The sequence below is a fragment of the Anthonomus grandis genome, chromosome 7 (assembly GCF_022605725.1).
Source record: "Anthonomus grandis grandis chromosome 7, icAntGran1.3, whole genome shotgun sequence".
Taxonomy (NCBI): domain Eukaryota; kingdom Metazoa; phylum Arthropoda; class Insecta; order Coleoptera; family Curculionidae; genus Anthonomus; species Anthonomus grandis.
The window spans coordinates 20,237,230-20,257,948 of NC_065552.1; the positions used below are offsets into that span (position 1 = coordinate 20,237,230).

Below are 20,719 nucleotides of genomic sequence, written 5' to 3' on the forward strand. Positions count from 1 at the left end.
CACCGTCATGCATAAACCACATGTTCGCTCGCACATTTAAAGGTACATTGTCTAGTAAACCATTTAAATGGTGCTGTAGAAAGTCTAAATAAGTGTCGCCAACTAAAATTCTAGGAAAAAAGAAAGGACCAATTAATTCATCTCCCACTAAACCTGCCCATACATTAAGGCTAAAGTGCTCCTGGTGGTGAAATTGCCTAATTCCGTGCGGATTCTCTGCTGCCCAAACATGCACATTGTGAAAATTCACCACCCCTTCCCGCGAAAAATGAGCTTTGTCTGTGAATAGAATACTTAATAAAAAATTATTATCTCTCGCGCATCTCTGAAGTAACCACCTTGCAAACTGTAAGCGCCTTGGGAAATCTTGAGGTAGTAAAGCTTGAACTCTTTGAATATGGTATGGATACAAGCTATTTTCGTGCAAAACCCGCCAGACAGTTGCATGAGAAACATCCAAATTCCGAGCTATTTATCGGGTTCTTAGGCCAGGATCGTCGTCGATAGCATTCAAAATTTGCTCCTCTGTCACTGGGTTTCGTGCTTGTTGCGGTCTGCCTGCATTGTTCCTGGGGGTCCGAAAACTACCGTATTCCCTAAGATGCCGATGTGACTCTGAAAATGTTTGTACATTCGGGAGTCGGCGAGGAAACCTTAACTGATACAATCTTTGAGCTTCATACGCGTTACCATCAGCAAGACCATAAACAAAATGGATGTTTGCAAGATGTTCGAATGAATAACGTTCATTTTCCATTTTAGCAATGTTAGCGTTTAGAAATAAAAAAAAATATATCAAAAATAAAAATGTCAACAATTGCGAAACACAGCCTACTTCCTAAATTTTTTCTTTGATTTTTAATTTACGATATTGCTATCCTTTTATTCACCGGCGATTTTCTCAAAAACTAATAGTCGTATGAAAAAAATGCAAGAGAGCAAAAATTTAAATTTTTGTATGGTCTATTTTTTGGTGTAGCTTAGTTTAAAAAAAAATTTATGTACACATAAAATTTTGGCCGTCAAAAGTGTGCACCCCCTCAGTTTACCCCTTAAAATTAGTTTTACGCCTTTTCTAAGATAAAGAGTAAATAGACCGCCTAAAATAACGGGGTTATTCCAAATTTCGTTAAATTTGATACAAAACTCAGAGTTTTAAAAAATCGAAAACTAGACACAGTTTTAAAAAATCGATTTTTTTTACACTTCTTGCGATGGCTGTAGGCTTGAAGGGGGTGCATTTTAATACCCATGTTTATAGGAAAAAAAAGTCTTATTTTGACCTCAGGAATACGCCCTTAAAATATATGTAGTGAATTTTGAAACACCCTGTATATTGGAAGGTATTTACCCTGATATTTTAAAGGAGGCAGCAGTAAAACCATTATTTAAGGCGGGTGATAGTTGTAAAATAGCAAACTATAGGCCAATAGTATTGATTAGCAGTAGCGTCTTGGTAATCACTTGGAAAGAAATAACATCTTTTCGGATTGCCGAGGGATGCTGTCGCGGATTTGGTATGAAAAATATATGATTCAGTGAATAAAAGCAACCCAATCATATATCACATAAGATTTTACTGAAGAAATTACAAAATATTGGTTTTTATGATAATTCCCTAATTTTAATATAAAGTTATTTGGAAAACAGATTACAATGGGTTGAAGTTAATGATGCCCTTAGTGATCCCTTGGTAGTTACGTATGGTGTTCCAATATATATATATATATATATATGGTTTTTAGGTCCAATTTTGTTTAATATTTATGTAAACGATCTATACAGAGTTGGAAATAGGGCCAAATTGACCAGCTTCGCTGACAATACGAGCATTCGCTATAAGGCTGAATCATGGGAAGCAATTAAAAACTTAATTCAACAAGATTTCCCAAAATATATTTATTGATTTAATAATCATCAGTTGAGTACTAACTTTTCCAAAACATTTTTAATGTCTTTTTGTAGCTACTCTAGCGGTTTATCTAATTTCAATACACTAGAATTTTATAATTATTTCCAAGAAATTAAAATAAGTCGATGCACAAAGTTTAAATATTTGGGAATTTTTATTGATATCATCTTAAATGTTGTCATCATATAGAGTACATAAATAAAAAGCTTAGGTCCTTATTACCTTTACTTAAATTTTATCGTAGTGTGTTTAATTTAAAACAACTCAAATATCTTTACTACGCTTTGGCTCAGCCAGATTTAACCTATGGTCATATTGCATGGGGTTGAGTTCTACAGTCACACCTAAACTCTAAAGCGGTTACTCAAAAATAGCTCCTAAAGATCATTTTAAGAAAGGATAGAATGTACCCTTCAGACTTGTTGTTTGTTGAAGTGGATATTTTTGATGTAAGATTGTTATTTTTTAAAACAATATCTATACGAATTTTTAAGAAAAAAACTGTCTTTCAAGATGTAAGTCATCAACAGAATACTAGATATAGGCAAAACGCAGTGTTAAAGCCCCGAGTTAAAAAAATTATTGGACAAAGATGCTTTGAATATTTAAGCGCTAACGTTTATCAGAGAGTTGCTCTTATCATTGGAACCGCGCAGTCAATTTTTACTTTTGAAAAGGCAATTCAATTCTTCTTAACAAGTGAAATCACTAGGAAAGTGAAATCATAGAGAAAAAGCAAATGACAGCTATGAACTCAAAATGTATTCATCCTGGTTTTAAATTGTTTTTTGTGGTTGGTTAGGTATATTTTTTTGAGTTTATATATATATATTTTTTTATATGTTTTTTACTTAAGAACTTTTGGTATTTGCAATCGTTGTTGTATTTTAATTTTTTTTTGTTAAATCTTCCAGTATTTATTTTTTCACTTTTATTCCCTGTTTCTGTAATTTTAATGTTATTTCTAAAATATATTTAAAGTCCAAGAAATTGCTTTGGATACTTTCTTTTTTGATAATCACGAACGTTAAGTTATGCATCTTTAGATCAAATATATATTTTAGTCTTTGGAATTTTATTCACTGTTAGTTAATAATCTGTGGTCAGGATAATATTATTTAAAAAAGTTAATTGAAAATTCAATCAGGAATCTCGTTATCCCACCGAATCGAATCAAGTTATCCTACGTTGATAATTGGAAACTTTACGTAGAGTGTCGGGTGGACTATACTCTTGAATGAAAATCGTTAAAATCATCGGCAGTGGCATATGCATGTAATTTGGCATTTAAAGTGCGCTATAAGAAAGGCGTAGTAAAGAACCAAATAGAGCAGTTTTAAGACCGTGAACATCTGTACCCAGAAGATAATTATAAATATTTGGAAATCTCGCAAAACCAACGCATTGACCACATGCAACTTTTTTCCGAAAAAACTAAGAAGAAAGTAGTCTTAATAGAATGTAGACTTTAAATACTAACTCTCCGCTCCCTGACCTACCGATACTACTCTAAATAAGCTAGACAGGACACGCCGAATGCTGACTGAGTCTTGATGTCTACAAAAACTGTCTGCATCAACAAAAAGACTTTATCTATCTCGTAAAAAAGAGGTCGGCGAATGGTGAACATCTACGAGTTATGCATAATCCAAGACAAAGTCTGAGACGACTACTCAAATGCAACGATACATTAATGAGATTGGCAGCCCAGGAAGACCGAGAGTATACACCTCTAAATCTGAAACAAGCTTTACATGGCAAGATCACAAAGACTCTTCAGCCGGATAATGTTGACAAACCGTCTTCGTTAGCATGGCTAAGAGCTGGTGACCTCTATCCAGAGACTGAGGGTTTCTTTATGGCTATTCAAGATAGAGTAATAAGCACACGAAATTACATGAAACACTGCCTCTAACTTGTCGCCGATAGATGCAGAAAATGTAGAACAGTGATTGAATGGATAGACACAAGATTGGAGGTTGCCGACAACTTGCAGGCGCCGCCTATCTAGGTCGCCACAATTAACCTGCTAAAATTATTCAACAAGAACTGGCTCTCAAAAATGATTTTCTTGAAACCTATCCACTATTAAAAATGCGAACCACAAGCAGTTTTAGAAATACCCATAGTAGTGCTATATGAAAACCTAGCTGTAGAACTGAAGCAAATCTGGCATTTCTATAATTCCACTGGTAATTTCGGCAGAGGGGATAATATTGACAAAGCTCTCCAAAAACATTCAGGGCATCGGATTATTACTGACCATCTTAACGAATACAGGTGCAGAAGGCAGCAATGTGCAGAATGGTGCCTGATAATAATAATAATAATAATAATAATAATAATAATAATAATAATAATAATAATAATAATAATAATAATAATAATAATAATAATAATAATAATAATAATAATATAGTTAAGGAGGCGGCAACCTGTCATTCAAGAAACTACACCTCCTCCTCTTCAACAACAAAACGACCAGGAGGGCCCAACACCATCACGAGCCCCCCTCGCTGAAGGTGCTGCGCAGGAAATTCAGCCAGCGCTCACCCAGGCGGGACTACAAAGACAGCGCATGAAATGGACATCTGCGATGAATGAAACCGTCATGCGCAGCTTTTATAAAGTGACCAACCTGGGACGAGAAATACTCGGCTACAGACAACCTTTACATGCCGAATTTAGGAAAATCTATCCACATCTCCAAGTTACCGAACAGAGAGTAGCAGACCAGTATCGGGTAATAATGCGTAATCACCTAATTCCAGAGACAAGACTCAATACCATTAAAGAAGAAATACAAGCGCAAACTAATAACGAACAAGACCCCGCTAACAATGAACCAGCTGAGGAGCAACCTGTAATAGAAAACGTATTAAATAACACACAGGAACTTAACACTACCGAAAACACCCAAGAGGACAATTCTGAGCTATATTACGAACTATCTGCAGAAATGGCACTTGCGATGCTAGAATTTGAGGGAACCAACCCACTGATAAGACCCAAACTTCCAAAAGTAAACTCTTCAAAAAAACTAGGTCAAATTATGGAACTTTTAAACACCAAAATTCTTCCACCTTATCTTTTAAATATTAATAACATGCAATCTCTTCACCTTTTAGTTTATAGCGCAGCAACTGCCGTTGCTAAAACCATGAAGATTAAGATAAGGATCCACAATGACTCTGCAAGAACCGAGCTCCCGATACCGCCATGGGAGACCAGACTTCAACGAAAAATTCAGAGGTTTCGAAAAGATATCGGCCAACTGACAGAATATCTGAGGGGTACACGAACAAATAGACTAAAACAGAAAGTTGATGAAATTTTGCAGAGAAACAACATCCACACTCGGCATGAACCAGAAAATAATACAGCTCAACAATGCCTGGATACTCTAAAACAGAAACTTTCCTTATTTTCAGGGCGCCTACGAAGATACAAGACCAGTAATAACCGAAAACGTGACAATCTTCGTTTTGAAAAGGCCGAAAAACAATTTTATAGAGAGCTAAATTCAAAATCAGATCACCCAGATAAGCAATACCCCACGAAAGAACAAATTCAAGATTTTTGGGCCAAACAACTTGCAACTCAAACAACATGCAATATCAACGCAAGCTGGGTTACTGAAGAGAAACAAAATAGTAATAAATATAACCAGATGGAACATCGACCATTCACTATCGAGGAAGTCAACCAGATTATCCAAAAACTGCATAATTGGAAATCACCTGGCCCAGATGGAGTTCATAACTTTTGGCTAAAGAAACTACGGAGTGTGCATCCCAAACTCTCAGAATTAATTAACCACGTTATTCTTAACCCACAGAAAATGCCAGCGTTTCTAACGCAAGGAGTAACCTATCTACTGCCTAAAGACCAGAACAACACACAAGATCCGTCTAAGTACCGACCGGTAACGTGCCTACCTACTTTGTATAAAATTATCACTTCATGTTTAACACAGCGCATTTACCAACACTGTGAGAAAAACAACATCATATCCGCACAACAAAAAGGATGCGCTAAAGGGTCTATGGGCTGTAAAGAACAACTTATTATCGACTCTGTCATCAACAACCAGGCATATCACAACAAGAGAAATATTTTTACTGCCTACGTCGACTATAAGAAAGCCTTCGACTCAGTACCACACGAATGGCTTATAAACATATTAAAAGTGTATAAAGTTGATGGTAATACTTTGTCTTTTCTAGAGAGCGCTATGACAAGTTGGAGAACAACGATCCAGCTCGAAGTACAGGGTAAAAGCACAGTAAGTACAAACAACATTCCAATTCGAACAGGAATCTTCCAAGGGGACTCACTGAGCCCATTATGGTTCTGCCTTGCTATGAATCCTCTTTCGAACCGTCTTAACTCTACCAACTATGGGTTTAGCATCCGAGATAATAACACCGAGATTGCAAAGTTAAATCACTTACTTTATATGGATGATTTAAAAATAATGGCTGCAACTAGGAACCAACTAAACCAAATGCTGCATATAGTAGAAGAGTTCTCCAATGACATCGGCATGCAATTTGGACTAGATAAATGCCGTACTCTCAATATAATCCGAGGAAAAATTCAGCCAGGAGAATATCAGATGCAGAATGTCCAGACCATCGAGGCCATGGGCGAACACGAAATTTACAAATACTTGGGGATGAAACAATCACAAACGATTGAACAACAAACAATGAAATGCGAACTGACTAACGAGTTTGTGAAAAGGGTAAGACAAGTTTTGAGAACCAATCTCAACAGCAAAAATATGTTTAAGGCACTTAACTCCTACGCATGTTCAGCTCTTAGTTATTCTTTTGGGGTAATTAATTGGAGTAGGACAGACATAGAAAGGCTACAAAGAAAAGTGAGGACCCTACTTACTAAAACGCACAACCACCACCCTCGAAGTGCCACTGAAAGAACAATGCTTCCCCGCCACCTTGGAGGAAGAGGATTAATAGATCTGGGTAAACAACTTGAAAAACAAATCACTAACTTAAGATCCTATTTTTACAGGCAAGGAGAAAATTCCACGCTGCATCGCGCAATAAATCAAATAGACGATTCCACTCCTCTACAACTTAAGAGCGAGGAAGCGTGCAGCTACCATCATACGGACCAGGAAAAACTCCGCATCTGGATGGAGAAGCCCCTTCATGGGCGGCATCCTAATGAGATCAGCCAAAATCATGTCGACACTGCTTCGTCGAACTATTGGTTGGTATCAGGCAAGATGTTTCCAGAAACCGAGGGCTTTCTACTCGCCATCCAAGATCAAATAATAATAATAATAATAATAATAATAATAATAATAATAATAATAATAATAATAATAATAATAATAATAATAATAATAATAATAATAATAATAATAATAATAATAATAATAATAATAATAATAATAATAATAATAATAATAATATTAATAATAATAATAATAATAATTAGGAATAGAATTAATAGGAGGAAACGAATAGGAAGGAGAAACGATTTCTGTAGGAATAAGACCGTTACTACAACGTGCTTTTGCCGAAATACACCCAGATCTCGCACACTTATCTGAGCAAAGGCTAATCGATCAAAAGCGAGTAATAATCAATAATGGACGCCTATCATGAGAGCTGCTGAAAGCACTTAAGAACGAGGCCTCCCATCCAACTGAGCCTCGAGAAGATCATAATATTCAAGCAGCAATACCAGCAGGAGCCGCGTAACCAGATCCAGATACTCCACCATCATCGGATCGAATAGTATAAAACCAAGCCTCCGGTGATAATACTCAGTTGGAGAAGGTAAGGAGTTATTTCACTGGGGCTTTGATAGAATTTTCAGGTATGGACCCTACAAAGCGATTAGTTATTTCTAAGCAAAAATGCAGCAAGCACCTTGCTATCGTGGTAAACTTTTTAGATACGGCAATCCTTCTACAATATCTGGAAGAACACAACACCTTTAACGAGCTGCATACTGCTCTGTACGCAGCAGCTGTAACCGTTATCAGAATGGATAAATTGGACGTTCGAAACCACTCGGATACAAACTACATAACAGAACATGTCCGACCTTGGGAAAGGCGATTAAACAACAAAATAACCAAACTTAGAAAAGATATTGGCCAACTCACCGCCTACAATTAAGGACAAAGAAACAGTAAGTTAACCAAGCAAGTCGAGAGTGTTATGCGGCAAAACAAAACCCATGCTACATATAACCCTCCCAATCATAATATAGCAGAAGTTTTAGACACTCTCAAACAAAAACTAAGCGTTGCTGCACAACGACTTCGAAGATACAAAGAATCTATCCTTCGGAAAACATCCAATAGGCTGTTTCAGAACAACGAGAAACAGTATTATCGGAGGCTTAGAAATGTCACGAATAACGACAGCGGTAAACCACCATCTAAACGACAAGTCAGGGAGTTTTGAGAGTCAATCTGGTCTGTACCTACAACTCATAATGTCGAAGCACCCTGGATACAAAAAGAGATTGACAGAATGGAAGAATTAAGACCAATGGACGAGCCGATAATATCTCCTGAGCTGTTGAGGCAGATAGTGGAGAATTCCTTCAACTGGAAAACAGCTAGTAGCGACCGAATTCATAACTTTTGGTACAAACGGTTTAAATGCACTTATACACATTTAACTCGTCATTTCAACAGATTTTTGCAGGAACCAACCACAATACCAACTTACATTGCGCAAGGACTCACATATTTGCTGCCAAAAGATAACGATACTGAAAATCCTGCAAAATATAGGCCTATCACCTGCCTGCCTACAATCTATAAACTGCTTACAGCATGCATTGCAAAAATAATTTATAAGCACTGCGAAGACCACGGAATTATCGCTCTAGAACAAAAGGGCTGCATTAAGAGGTCTCAATGATGTAAAGAACAGTTACTTATAGACACTGTAATTATGGAACAAGCAATACAGAAGCAGAGAAACTTATACACTGCCTTTATAGATTACCGTAAGGCTTTCGATACCGTCCCACACACTTGGCTGCTTAAGGTCCTTGAGATTTATAAAGTCGCTCCACCGCTTATCAATTTATTAAAACATATGATGGGTTTCTGGACCACACAGTTAAATCTTAACTGCAGAAATGAAACTTTAGCGATTGAGCCTATTAAAATACAACAAGGCCTTTTCCAGGGAGTTTCCCTCTGGTTTTGTCTGGCTGTGAATCCCCTCTCCCTTATGCTTAATCAAAATCAACATGGATTCACCGTTAAAGATAACTATAATATTAACCTATAATATTACACATCTAATGTACATGGATGATATCAAAGTCTATGCTGGGACATCAACGCATGTCAACTCATTGCTGCGAACAATTGAAATATGAAATATTTTCCCACGACATTAAAATGAGCTTTGGTATCGATAAATGCAAAACTCAAACAGTTATCAAAGGTAAACACAACACCAACAACTTTAAATTACAAGATAGTAGTCTCATTCGGGCTATGGAAGAAGGGGAAACTTATTTAAATAAAAACTTTTAAATAAGTACTTGGGCGTACATCAGTCAGCCCATACAGAGCACAAGAAAATGAAGCAGAAGCTCCAAAAGGCATATATCAATCGTCTTAAGCAAATTTTAAAAACTAAACTGAATTGTAAGAACGATTAAAGCGGTTAATACCTACGCTATCCCTGTCTTAACGTATTTTTGGAGTCAATAGGTGGATAAAGACTGATATAGAGGCGATTGAGAGGAAAACCAGAACAACCCTCACGACGTTTCGAGCACACCACCCTCAGTCAGCCATCGAAAGACTTACTCTTCCCAGATCCAAGGGTGGCAGAGGACTAACTGATATTTCTTTTCTCTTCAAAAAACAAGTAGCAGATCTTCAGAAATACTTCCTCACTATGAGGGAAACCTCTTCTGTAGCAGTGGTGCTAGCGGATAACGGATATACACCCTTGAATCTCCGTGCAGGTATAGCAGAAAACATTACTGTAACAAGATCAGAGCACACAGCCATTAAAGTTAATACCTGGAAGCAGAAGGCAATACACGGAAAGAATCCTCACGAACTTAATGCCGGATATGTCGATTATGAAACGTCGAACTACTGGTTGACTCGTGGAGACTAATGTCCTAGAAACGACACACACTAAACTTGCTAAATACGCAAATCTAGCTCACGAGATAAAACAACAATGGAGGCAAGATGATGTATATATACTCCCTCTAGTTATTTCATCCACTGGAATTGTCCCTTTAACACTGTCCAAAAACCTTAACGCATTGGGTCTTTCCTCCTGGACGATTGTCACTATACAGAAATCTGTTATACTGAATACATGCAACATTGTTCGAAAGTTCCTAAATTTACAATAGCAAAATTCATCTTGCCTTCAGGCCGATGAAATTGACAACACCGCTATCCGCGAGCTAAAACAGAAAAATAATTATAATAATAATAATAAAGATATCATTCTATCAAGAGAATTTACCATTTAAGTAAAAAATTACAAGTGCCTGGAAGAATTTTGTTTTTTATTGTTTGTTATACTGATAAGTAATTAAACAAACAAAACCTGAATTCTTAAGAACCCCAAATATGAGTAGTCTCCATGCAATATAAATAAATTAAATAACACGAATGTTATTAAATTCCCATATATTTTTTACTACTGTATGTGGTAATACATACAGTTACTATTTTAGTCATACATTAATAAATATGTGTATGCATTTAATAATTTATTATACAGGGACACGGTTGTATTTTTTTAATCTGTTGCAATAACAATTAATAACTGTATAATGATTTACTTTACCTGCTTCCTATAAAATAAATTTAATATAAATCATGTGTGGTTAAATGACGAGAAAAATGTTTAATGAATACATATTTGATTGTTGTTATTATGAATTTATTTAATAACTTATTTTTTGTCGATAATTGGAATTTAATTTATGTGCAATTGTGGCCATTAGAATCAGATTATTGTTTAACAAATCTATGGATTTATTTATCTACTTACAGGAGCTTTTTTTCTTGTTCACTTGTTCTAAAAACTTCTTTTTTTTTTACCTTATTTTTCCCATAAATCCATATTTTCATTATTTTAAAGACCAAGCATAGCAGCTACATCAATGTAAGTAGTTATTAGAGTAGGAAATAGCAATAGTTGAAGGTCACACTAACATTGTTTCTTAGTTTAAACTTAGATTAAAATTGAAATTCTCTTTAACTTTATCTCATTTAAGTCTTAATTTTAAACAGACAAACCAGACCTATTAATACAAATGTGACAAAATTCGATTATGTAAATCTAGTACCAGCTATTAGTGTGGCATCGTGTCAGAGATAGACAATGATATCCGTTCGCTTCCTAGCAAGTCAACACTGATTGTCAAAGCAAAAAAAAATATTGAAGAAAAATACTCTGTTATTAAGATTTTACAAGAAAATAGACAGTTCCTTCGTCAACAACGAGAAATTTTAAATAAAGTAGTCTTTAGCAGGATAACAATAAACCATAGTCACAGATCGATAATAATCAAGCTAACAAAAGCAGCAAATTCATCAAAAAGTTTATATGAATCTCTCATCTTCCGAAAAACGTTGGCCAAGCAACGCGTTCTTCAAAGATAAAAAACTATCAACAGTAAAGGTCAAAAAAGAATGCAGATCGCTAAAAGGGCCGGGATCAATCGCCAAAACTCAAGTGAATATTAATCATAAAGCCATAGAAGCGATTAAACGTGCAAAAAAATTTTCGTGGTCATTGTGTCATATCCAAATATTCAAACATTCTTAATTTATAAGGATCTCTGGGGTGATATCGAGACACTGATATGACGAGAAAAGAGTTTTTTTGTGGAAAACATGCTCGGCCACCTACAAGCCGAAAAATTATTTTATTTTTGAAAATCCAATTCAATCATCCAAAAATAGACTAAAGTCGAAAAAAATTAACCAATTTCCAAAAGTTACTTCCATTACTTATGTATCGGCCGCAAACATGGTGAATTCTCCAGAGATATTCAGCCTAATAATTCAGAAGTCATTAAAAACACAGATGATCATGCGTTTGTTTTACGTGTTTTTATTTAGTGAAATAACTATAATCTGCAAAGGTAATTTGATATAATTTTCAATCGCTATTGCTATTCAGATCAGACGTGTCACATATAAGTCGTCCTTATGTAGATTCTTCACATCTAACTAAACGCTCAGTATCTTAAAGGTTAACTTTCCAACTTATACAATTAGGAAAGCATGAACTAACAATATTCACTTACCTAAAGGAGTAGTACCAACAGAAGCTTCTTTTACATGATCATGCCTAATTCTAATGTAGAAATGCAAGGGGTGTCTTTTTATAAAAACATTTTTTAACAGAACAACTAAAATGGATATAAGGTCATAAAATAAAAACAAGATTAGTCGTAAAACTGATCCCTGATGTGGGACTCCGCAAGTAATTTTTGAGATGAATCCCTGCCCGAATGCAAATATAAGATGTAAGCAAGGCTATGGGACTCCTTGAAAGTCATACCTTTCAAGCTTTGAAAGCAGTAATCCGGGATCCACACAATCAAAAGTTTTACCTAGATATAGATCACAGAACTATTTGTAACTAAGCTATTTGAAGCCTTGGTTCACATTAAAGTAAACGTTCCTCAGAAAGTTCCTTTGATGCTTGAAATGCAAATAGTCTTGTTATTATATTGAAAAGTCTCCTGTTCACTAGTGTTTCGATAATCTTAGATTCGATAGGTAGAAGAGAGACTAGACAGAGGATAGGGTCTGCAGAGTTTCTGCCCTTAAACAGAACTACCAAAGAAGACACAGACAGGTAGAAAATACGCTCTGTATCCAAGACAAAAACCATACAAGCTAAAAAACCATCCAGAACTGTATCTAGTAACCTTAAAAGTATATCAGCCGAAATAAAATCTTCTGAATTTTTTACTTTTTATATCTAAAATAACATCCTTAATTTCAAACAGCCCATCAAGTTCAAAGAAGGCAAAAGATATGTGTTTGGTTAACCCTTTCCACTTCAGGTATCCACCATTTGAATATTTCTATTAAGATCGGCACATACCATGAAATCCACATATGGACATCATGCCTATTTGCTTGCAATTTTATATGATGGTAATATGAGTATTACTACATTATTTCTTCTGGTATGGGATATAATATTTTATCCCCACCAAAATAAACCGGTTCGCAAAGTTTCATGCACTTATTGTTTTTGTTAGTGTCGAATAAACCTCGCTAAAGACTACCAATTAAGTGATAATTCGATGATAAGTGACTCGGATTCTTATTCGGACACTGACGAAGATGAAGTTGAGAATGTGTTTATGGACGACTGGCAAGTTTTAGGTGATCCGTTTGCCGATCAACTACCTGAGCAAGTAAGAGATTTTTCTTCTGACTACAATTTTCATCCTGCAATTGATTGCCAAGAATATGGAGAGAATATGGATATTTTTAATGCACTTCATTTTCTCACAGGACTCACTAAATTTCCTCGTATCACAGATTACTCAAGTAAAAGCATATTGTGTTCTGGAGCAAAAGTGTTTGATAAAACAATAATGAGCCGAAACAGATACCCTCCCTATCTATCTTGAAATTTATTAGATTTTCTCCTCCGGAAGCGGCTAGGCTTCAAGCTCCCATGACTAGACTTGGCATTTTTATGGCTATGCTAAAAGATAACTGCATGACCTTAGTGGACCCCGGAGCAGTTTTTGCTATTGATGAACACCTAATGTTATACAAAGGTAGGTTGCATTTCCGCAAGTACATAAAAAGTAAAAGAAGCAGGTTTGGAATACAAATTTTTGCAATATGTCCGAGTGCTTAGCATCTTAGAGGTTATTCTTGGAACTTTTGTCTATATGTAGGCAAAGATACTTTTGAAGTAACACATATACCAGGCGTACTAAAAATTTGACAGTTTCTGAAAGAATAGTAGTTTACCTAGCCCAAAAACTGCTAAACAGTGACTGTGAAGTTATTTTGGAAAACTGGTATACTTTGGATCGGCTTTCAAAAATTTTACTCCCCCAAGGAACATATTTAACTGGAACAATAAGAATAAATCGCGGTGTTCCCAAACAAGTGTCCAACACACCATTAGAGCGTTATCAATCGTGTTTTGTACGATAAAATATGCAACTATTAGTTGAATATAAAGACAAAAAAGATGTGTATCTGTTAACAACAAAACATACTGCAGGTTTTTATGAAAAAAGTCGTCGAATGGGTGGGAGGAAACTTGGTAACTTTTAAAAAAACCTACCCATATTGAGCACTATAACCAGAATATGGGTGCCGTAGACCAAGATTTGGAGCCATATAATCCTTAAATATTCTAGAAAAAGTTACACTTTGTTCTCAAAAGTGAGGTTCTTGCTGATGTCTCAGATGCTTCTGAACTCCCAGAGTTTTATACTCACATGCAACCGAAGGTTCTAAAATTGCTATGTATGACTACATAAAATTGTGCTGTCATGGTATGCTAAGTAAATATAGTGATGGGTATCGGACAATGTTTGCCGCTCAACCTTCAACTTCCAAACGTGAATCTAAAGAAGAACATGTTATGGTGAACTTGCCAAAGGAGCAAGGAAAAAATCGCGCTTTAAGAAAAGTTTGCATTGTCTGCCGACGACGTGGAATAAGAAAACTAACCAAAAATGTTTGCATTCAATGTCCAGAAAAACCAGGACTATGCTGTGACGCTCACTTCGTAGATTACCACAAGTAACAATTAGTAAATAAATGGTTTTATGTAACTTTGTCCATATTTTTTTGTATTAATAAGGCATTTCCTTCATTAAAAATTTGTTCATTGTATTTTTTTTAAATATCCTTATATGAATATTCTGGTATGCTGCTAAATTTTAGGAACGTACCACCATTTTGTTTTTCTATTTTGAGAAACAAAAAATTGCAATTAAAATCAGATGTAAAAATATAATTTATAAAAAATTAAAAAAAAATGATGTGGAATGTAGGTTACACTTTTGAAATTGCAGCTGGAGTGGAAGGGGTTAAATAAATAGATCACAATATTTTGAAAGTTCGATGTGATAGCTTAGAAAAATTTTCCGATATTTCAATATATTCCAACAAGATAGTTGGAGGTTCTGGCTTTCAAAATTACTTTTAATTTTATTCCAGGCCTTTCAAACTTCATTTGAAGTAGTTTTAACAATTCTCCATATATATCCTGTGCCCAAATACCTTTTAAGGCATATTTATAGAAGGTACTTTGATGAGCCTGGAATTCTTTAGGTGTAAGTTTATGAACCTAAAAAACATTTTCAGAGAATTTAATTATGAATTCATTAATATATTTTTGCAGTATTTTTTCAAGAATACACCGGCGACCTCAATGCCGCTATTTGGTTTAAATCTGGATAACTTGGGAACTTTTATTTGCAGACTTTTGAACCCTAAACAACATTTCCAGAAAATTTAATTTTAAATCCAAGGCAATTTATTTTATTAAGATATTTTAAGAGGATTTTGAGAAAATTGAGTTTAAATGAGAAAAACTCAATCTAAAGGATAGAATAAATTCACATTTGACATCCCCAATCCGTCAACCACAAAATTAGCACGTTAAAATACATAATTAATATACTTATTAAAGATTATCATTGTTATATTTTAATAATGTTAACAGATGATTAACGTGTTATATGTTTTGTTAAAACCACCTTTAGGGCTATAGGGTATATATATTCAGTTAGATACTGGTGTTACCTTGTAGGTACAGATTATCTCCCTTTCAATCACTGGCGAGGAATTCCTTGGCATCATCTTTGAAATTTACGGTCTTGGTGTTAAAAATAACGTATAATCTTTCAAATACGTTAACTAGCACAAAAACTTATACGTAAATCTCTGCTGGACCACGTAATTTATTTTCAATAAATATGGTTAAAATGTGATAAATAATTATGTTTTTTTAGACGGTGTCGTTTGAGCCGGGGGTGTCGAACATCCACGTGAATACCAGTTTTACACCTACAAAGAATAAAAAAACGTTATGAATGCGCGAGGATCATATATTTCAAAAGACCTTGGCTTAATTATGTTAAACAATATTGGTATAACTATATTATGTATTTAGTATAATATATGATAATTCAATAAAGCTTCACTGCCTTAAGCCATCTTTCCCCCGACCGAGGTATAGCTATAAAAATGATATGTAAATGTATTTGCCGATGGCAAAGTCAATGCCATAAAAAAATATGTTTATTTCTACGCTTAAATATTGTCATGTTTATATTGGATAATACCAAGCATTGTGTCATGTTTTATAGTTGTTTCTCGCCTTCGAAATGTTTGTAAAACATTTTACTGACCGACAAATATAATGTGTAAACTTTCTGTTAGCATAGTTTTGATGGCAATGGCATTGAAATTTCATGTTGCAATAGCAAAATATTAGTATTTTGAACTTATAGGGCACGTTTTCGACATTTCGGCTAATTAATTGTTATACAATAGTTGAATGCTGAGATTTTTACACATTTTAATAGCATTTATGATAGGATCAGAGCAAATCTATTGGAATAAGAGCACTTTGAATGCCATTTTTTGACTCCAAAATTGGCATTTCAAAAATGCCAGATCTCGACTAATAAGCGAGCTACGACCTTGCTGATGGTCTCGATGGATTCAGAAGGACGAACCTAAGAAAAACAAGAATGGGATTATGGCGATAGGATCCACAGAAGCCGACCTTCTATCTAATTTTCTTTCGGGTCCCTCTAGCCATGAATTTTTTCACCGAAGTTTTTTTTTCTACGATATCTAACTAACTATACCAGCGTCTTGTTCTCATCCCATACATTACGCAAAAATCGAGTTTTGGTAGGATATGAGAAGATCTAAAGGTGTAAGAGCACTTTGAAAATTCCCACGAATGCAATTTTCTATTAGCGCCCAAACTAAACATCTTTGTACTAAGTATACTTGAATTGGAGATAATTCTATTAAGAATCAACTCAGGGAATATGTGGTAGGTTTTTGTAACCTGTTTTACAAAAACCCAGATTGGTGGCAATCAGCTTAAAGATTTAAGCACTACAGACAACCATTCCATGCTTATTAAAAAATTTCCTACAAAGGAGAAGCATTAGTTCCCCACTGATTCTTCATGGAATGATTTTTTTTCATGAAATTTTTTTGGTCCTTGCTTTAAAAGATGAGGAGTCTTCAGAAGAAGATTTTCACCTCCCAGGCACTACACTAGTAGTAAAAGAAATCCCAATTCACCAGTCCAAAGGAAGTGGAGCGCATCTCCTCCAAGCTCCACAAGTAGTAATAAACTTATATCATTTTGATCAATAAGTCAGAAAAAATATTTAGGTGGTAAATGGAAGCCTATGAGACCTCACCCGCCCCAAGTTTCTTACACGAAAGGCAAATGGAAACCAAGCATTGAAAAAGATGCTCAAGCAAGCGCAGAAGGGAATTATCCAGTTTATTCCAGAGGCAAGTGGAAAACAGGGAAGAACCTATCCATCACACACCCCCAGCTGATAGCAAATAGAAGGGAAGTATCCAGCTAATTCTACTGGAAGTAAATATCTTCCTTCCAGTCATTGCAGAGGCAAGCGGAAACCTAAGGAGGACCACCACTCTATCCATGCGCAGTCATACAAGAGATAAATGGAAGCCTGTAGAAAATAATAGTAAGTATCCTTCTCCAAACTACACTAAATTGGAGGCCTCTAATGGATCAAGTTAATAAGGGTAAATATCCTCCTCCAGAATGTACTAAGGGTAAATAACTTAAAGACACCAGAGCTTGTGAGAAGGGTCCTCCAGCTGGCTAAAGAAAGGGAAGTTGTCACTTTTCTTTTTCACCAAGGTGCAAGAAGAAGAAGTTCCTTTTCTTGAAAAAAAAAATTAATTAACCATTTTAATGGTGGAAATCAAAGTTGAGAATGCATTCAGTAAGATACATTTCAAGGCAATTGAGAACTTGAGTGTGGAGTGAAATGCGAGAGAAACTGAAAAAGTAGATTTTTTGCCCTTTTTTTACATAAGTCTAATATTATACAAAAAATAATATTTGAAGGCAAAGGGCTTAAGTAAAGGGTAAAATGCGGTAAAAACTGCAAATATTGACTTTTTACTTTTTACCCCTTATTTGTCTTAAATAATTATTTTTGTCTGTGAGGATCATAACTAGGTAAAAAAATTTACATCAAGAGTACTGCAGTTCGAGTTGAAAACTAATAATTTAAAATATTGATTTGATAAAAGTGAATTAGGAAAATAGAAAGCAACGACAGGTGCAAGCATAAATGACTCAATATTTTTTTATTTCATTAAGAAAAATTACGAGAACTGTACATTTTTGTCAAAATGTCCAAAGTAGCTGCAGAAGGCAGCTCGGTGATTAATAAACCAGGACCTTATTGCACTATAGTATCAAATATAACAAAGCAGTAACAAAAGCAATTTCGGCCTTTGTATTCATATATTTGATATGTATAAAAATGAAAAGTTTTCAGAAAATGGAAATTAGGTTATTCACTAAATATAGATTTATACTCTTATAAAACACCTGCTTACTAAACTACGCAGCAATAATAATAATTTAGTTGTAAAAGCGCGATTACTTCACTATTTTAAGATAAACTTTATTAGTATTATTTTCATGAAATAAACATGTAACAACTGTTTGTTAATCCTCTGTTGACTTAATGAATAAAACGCGGTATTTCGTAGTTTTTATCTTTTTTGTGCACCTCATAAAATTATTAGTCCTAGAAATGAACAAACGAAAACGGGTTTTGAATGGGTCGGTTATAATGGCCGACGGATATATGTAATTCCTGCAAGCAAGAAGATTAATGAATTTACAGTTTGTTGTTGACATTTGAAGCTAAAAAAGATTTCATTGGCATTTTAATGATCCGATTGATTTTTTGCTGGTGATACTTTTTGATTGGAACCAAGATGCAATATTGGAAGACCAAATATCAGATTAGCAAAATTTTATGCAAAAGTTACGTGTATATGGAAGCAGTCAAAGCTCCAAATACTGTAATAAAATAGGTCAAGCAAAAAATTTGAAATACCAAAGATGAATTGTCTACTTGGCTTAGTTAAGTCTATCATCTCCATTGATCAACTGCCCAAACACCTTAGCATGTCAATTATTCCTTCATTATTCAATAAAGCCTAAAGACATAGGAAATGAATTCGAAAAAATGTCACCGGCAAAATTAATGAAATGTACATGACACAAGGTGCTGGTGCACGAGTGGAGAACCATTACAAAAACTGATCTGTTTAGTAATTACTCAAAAAAAAAATAATTTTAAGTACGACCTGGCGGATGGTCTCATTGGATTCAAAATGAAGAGAATGTGAAAAATTGGATCTTGATATTAGAGTTCACAAGTTTCCCGTTATTGCCTTTCAAAGTTTGGGAATTATTATATTATTTTTCGGATATCTTTCAGATACACATTCTAATGCCTGTGTACGATTTACAATTGGTAAATTAGATCAGTGTTTTATCCTATCCCTCGCAGTCGAGACCTGACCTAAACGCGATCAACAACTTTTGGGAAATTGGCAACAGAATATTTGTGATCAAAATTAAAGACATTAAGTAAAGATACTTGGAAATAATCAAGCGCCTAATCCAGTTTAACTTAAGCAATTTTCCATAAAACTGTAGTGGGGCTGCCTTGTTTGTGGTCAGAGGTAACGCACCACCATAATTTTTTTTCCGCAGCTGATTAACGCAAATTTTACATTTAAATCAACACTCTAGAGAATTTCCTGGTGATGCGTAGCCTCTGGCCACGCATAAGATGTTTCCAGTACATTTTTATGGAAGACTGTACAATTTTAGGATTTAAAATGTACTGGAAACGTCTTGTGCATGGCTAGAGGTATCACCCAAAAATTTTTTAGTATTTAAATGTAAAAAATTGCAATTATTGACGAAAAAAAATATGGTGGTGCATAGCCTCTTGCCACCCGTACGGCATTTCCAGTATACATTTTAAATACTAAAATTGTACAGTTTTTTCATAAAATTGTACTAGAAACGCCTTATGCAAAATTATGGTTGCCGTAGGCTACGCATAATTTTTACCATAATTTTTTCTCAACTATTCCAATTTTTTAAAGAACCTATAGAATTTTTTGATGATGCCTCTAGTTACGCACGATGCGTTTCCAAGATATTTGTAAGGAAAACTATACAATTCTAGTATTAGGAATGTACTGGAGATCCTTTATTCGTAGCCAAAGGCTGCGTATTACCAAGAAATTCTCTAAAGCTTTTCTATTTTACTGTAAAAATTGTAATAATCGAGAAAAAAATTTGGTGGTGTGTAGTTTGGGACAACGCGTTAGTCCATATAAGGCTGCGGGACCTGACGGAATCATACCCGATGTTGCAAGTAGGCCTCGAAACCCCACTGCCTTACTTAAAGAGAGTTTTTGAGGCCAGCATTGCAATGGGGTATGTTCCACTAACATGGAAGGCGGGAAATGTGGTCTTTATCCCGAAACCGGACTACCGTCAACCAAACAAAGACTACCGTCAACCAAACTCCTTTAGGGCAATAAGCCTGACTTCATTTCTACTAAAGACTATAGAAAGGCTTATAGACAGGTATATAACAGAGGAGATTCTAATAGAATTGCCACTACATAGGAATTAGCATGCCTACATGAAAGGAAAGTTGAAAGGAGACGGAAACGGCACTTCACTCTGTAGTGAGCAAAGC

General features: G+C 35.0%; 1 protein-coding gene across 6 annotated transcripts in view; it reads right to left on the minus strand.

Annotated features, from left to right (window-relative positions):
- Positions 1-20,719, minus strand: part of LOC126738571 (uncharacterized) — a 263,439-nt gene that overhangs the window by 167,006 nt on the left and 75,714 nt on the right. For 2 of the 6 annotated variants that reach the window (XM_050443965.1, XM_050443963.1), the window contains exon 2: positions 15,708-15,971. The exons of the other annotated variants lie outside the window; for them this stretch is intronic. In XM_050443965.1, the coding sequence (XP_050299922.1) occupies positions 15,708-15,764 (57 nt within the window). In that variant the 5' untranslated portion in view covers positions 15,765-15,971. The remainder of the gene's footprint in view (positions 1-15,707; positions 15,972-20,719) is intronic. 6 annotated transcript variants of the gene reach the window in all.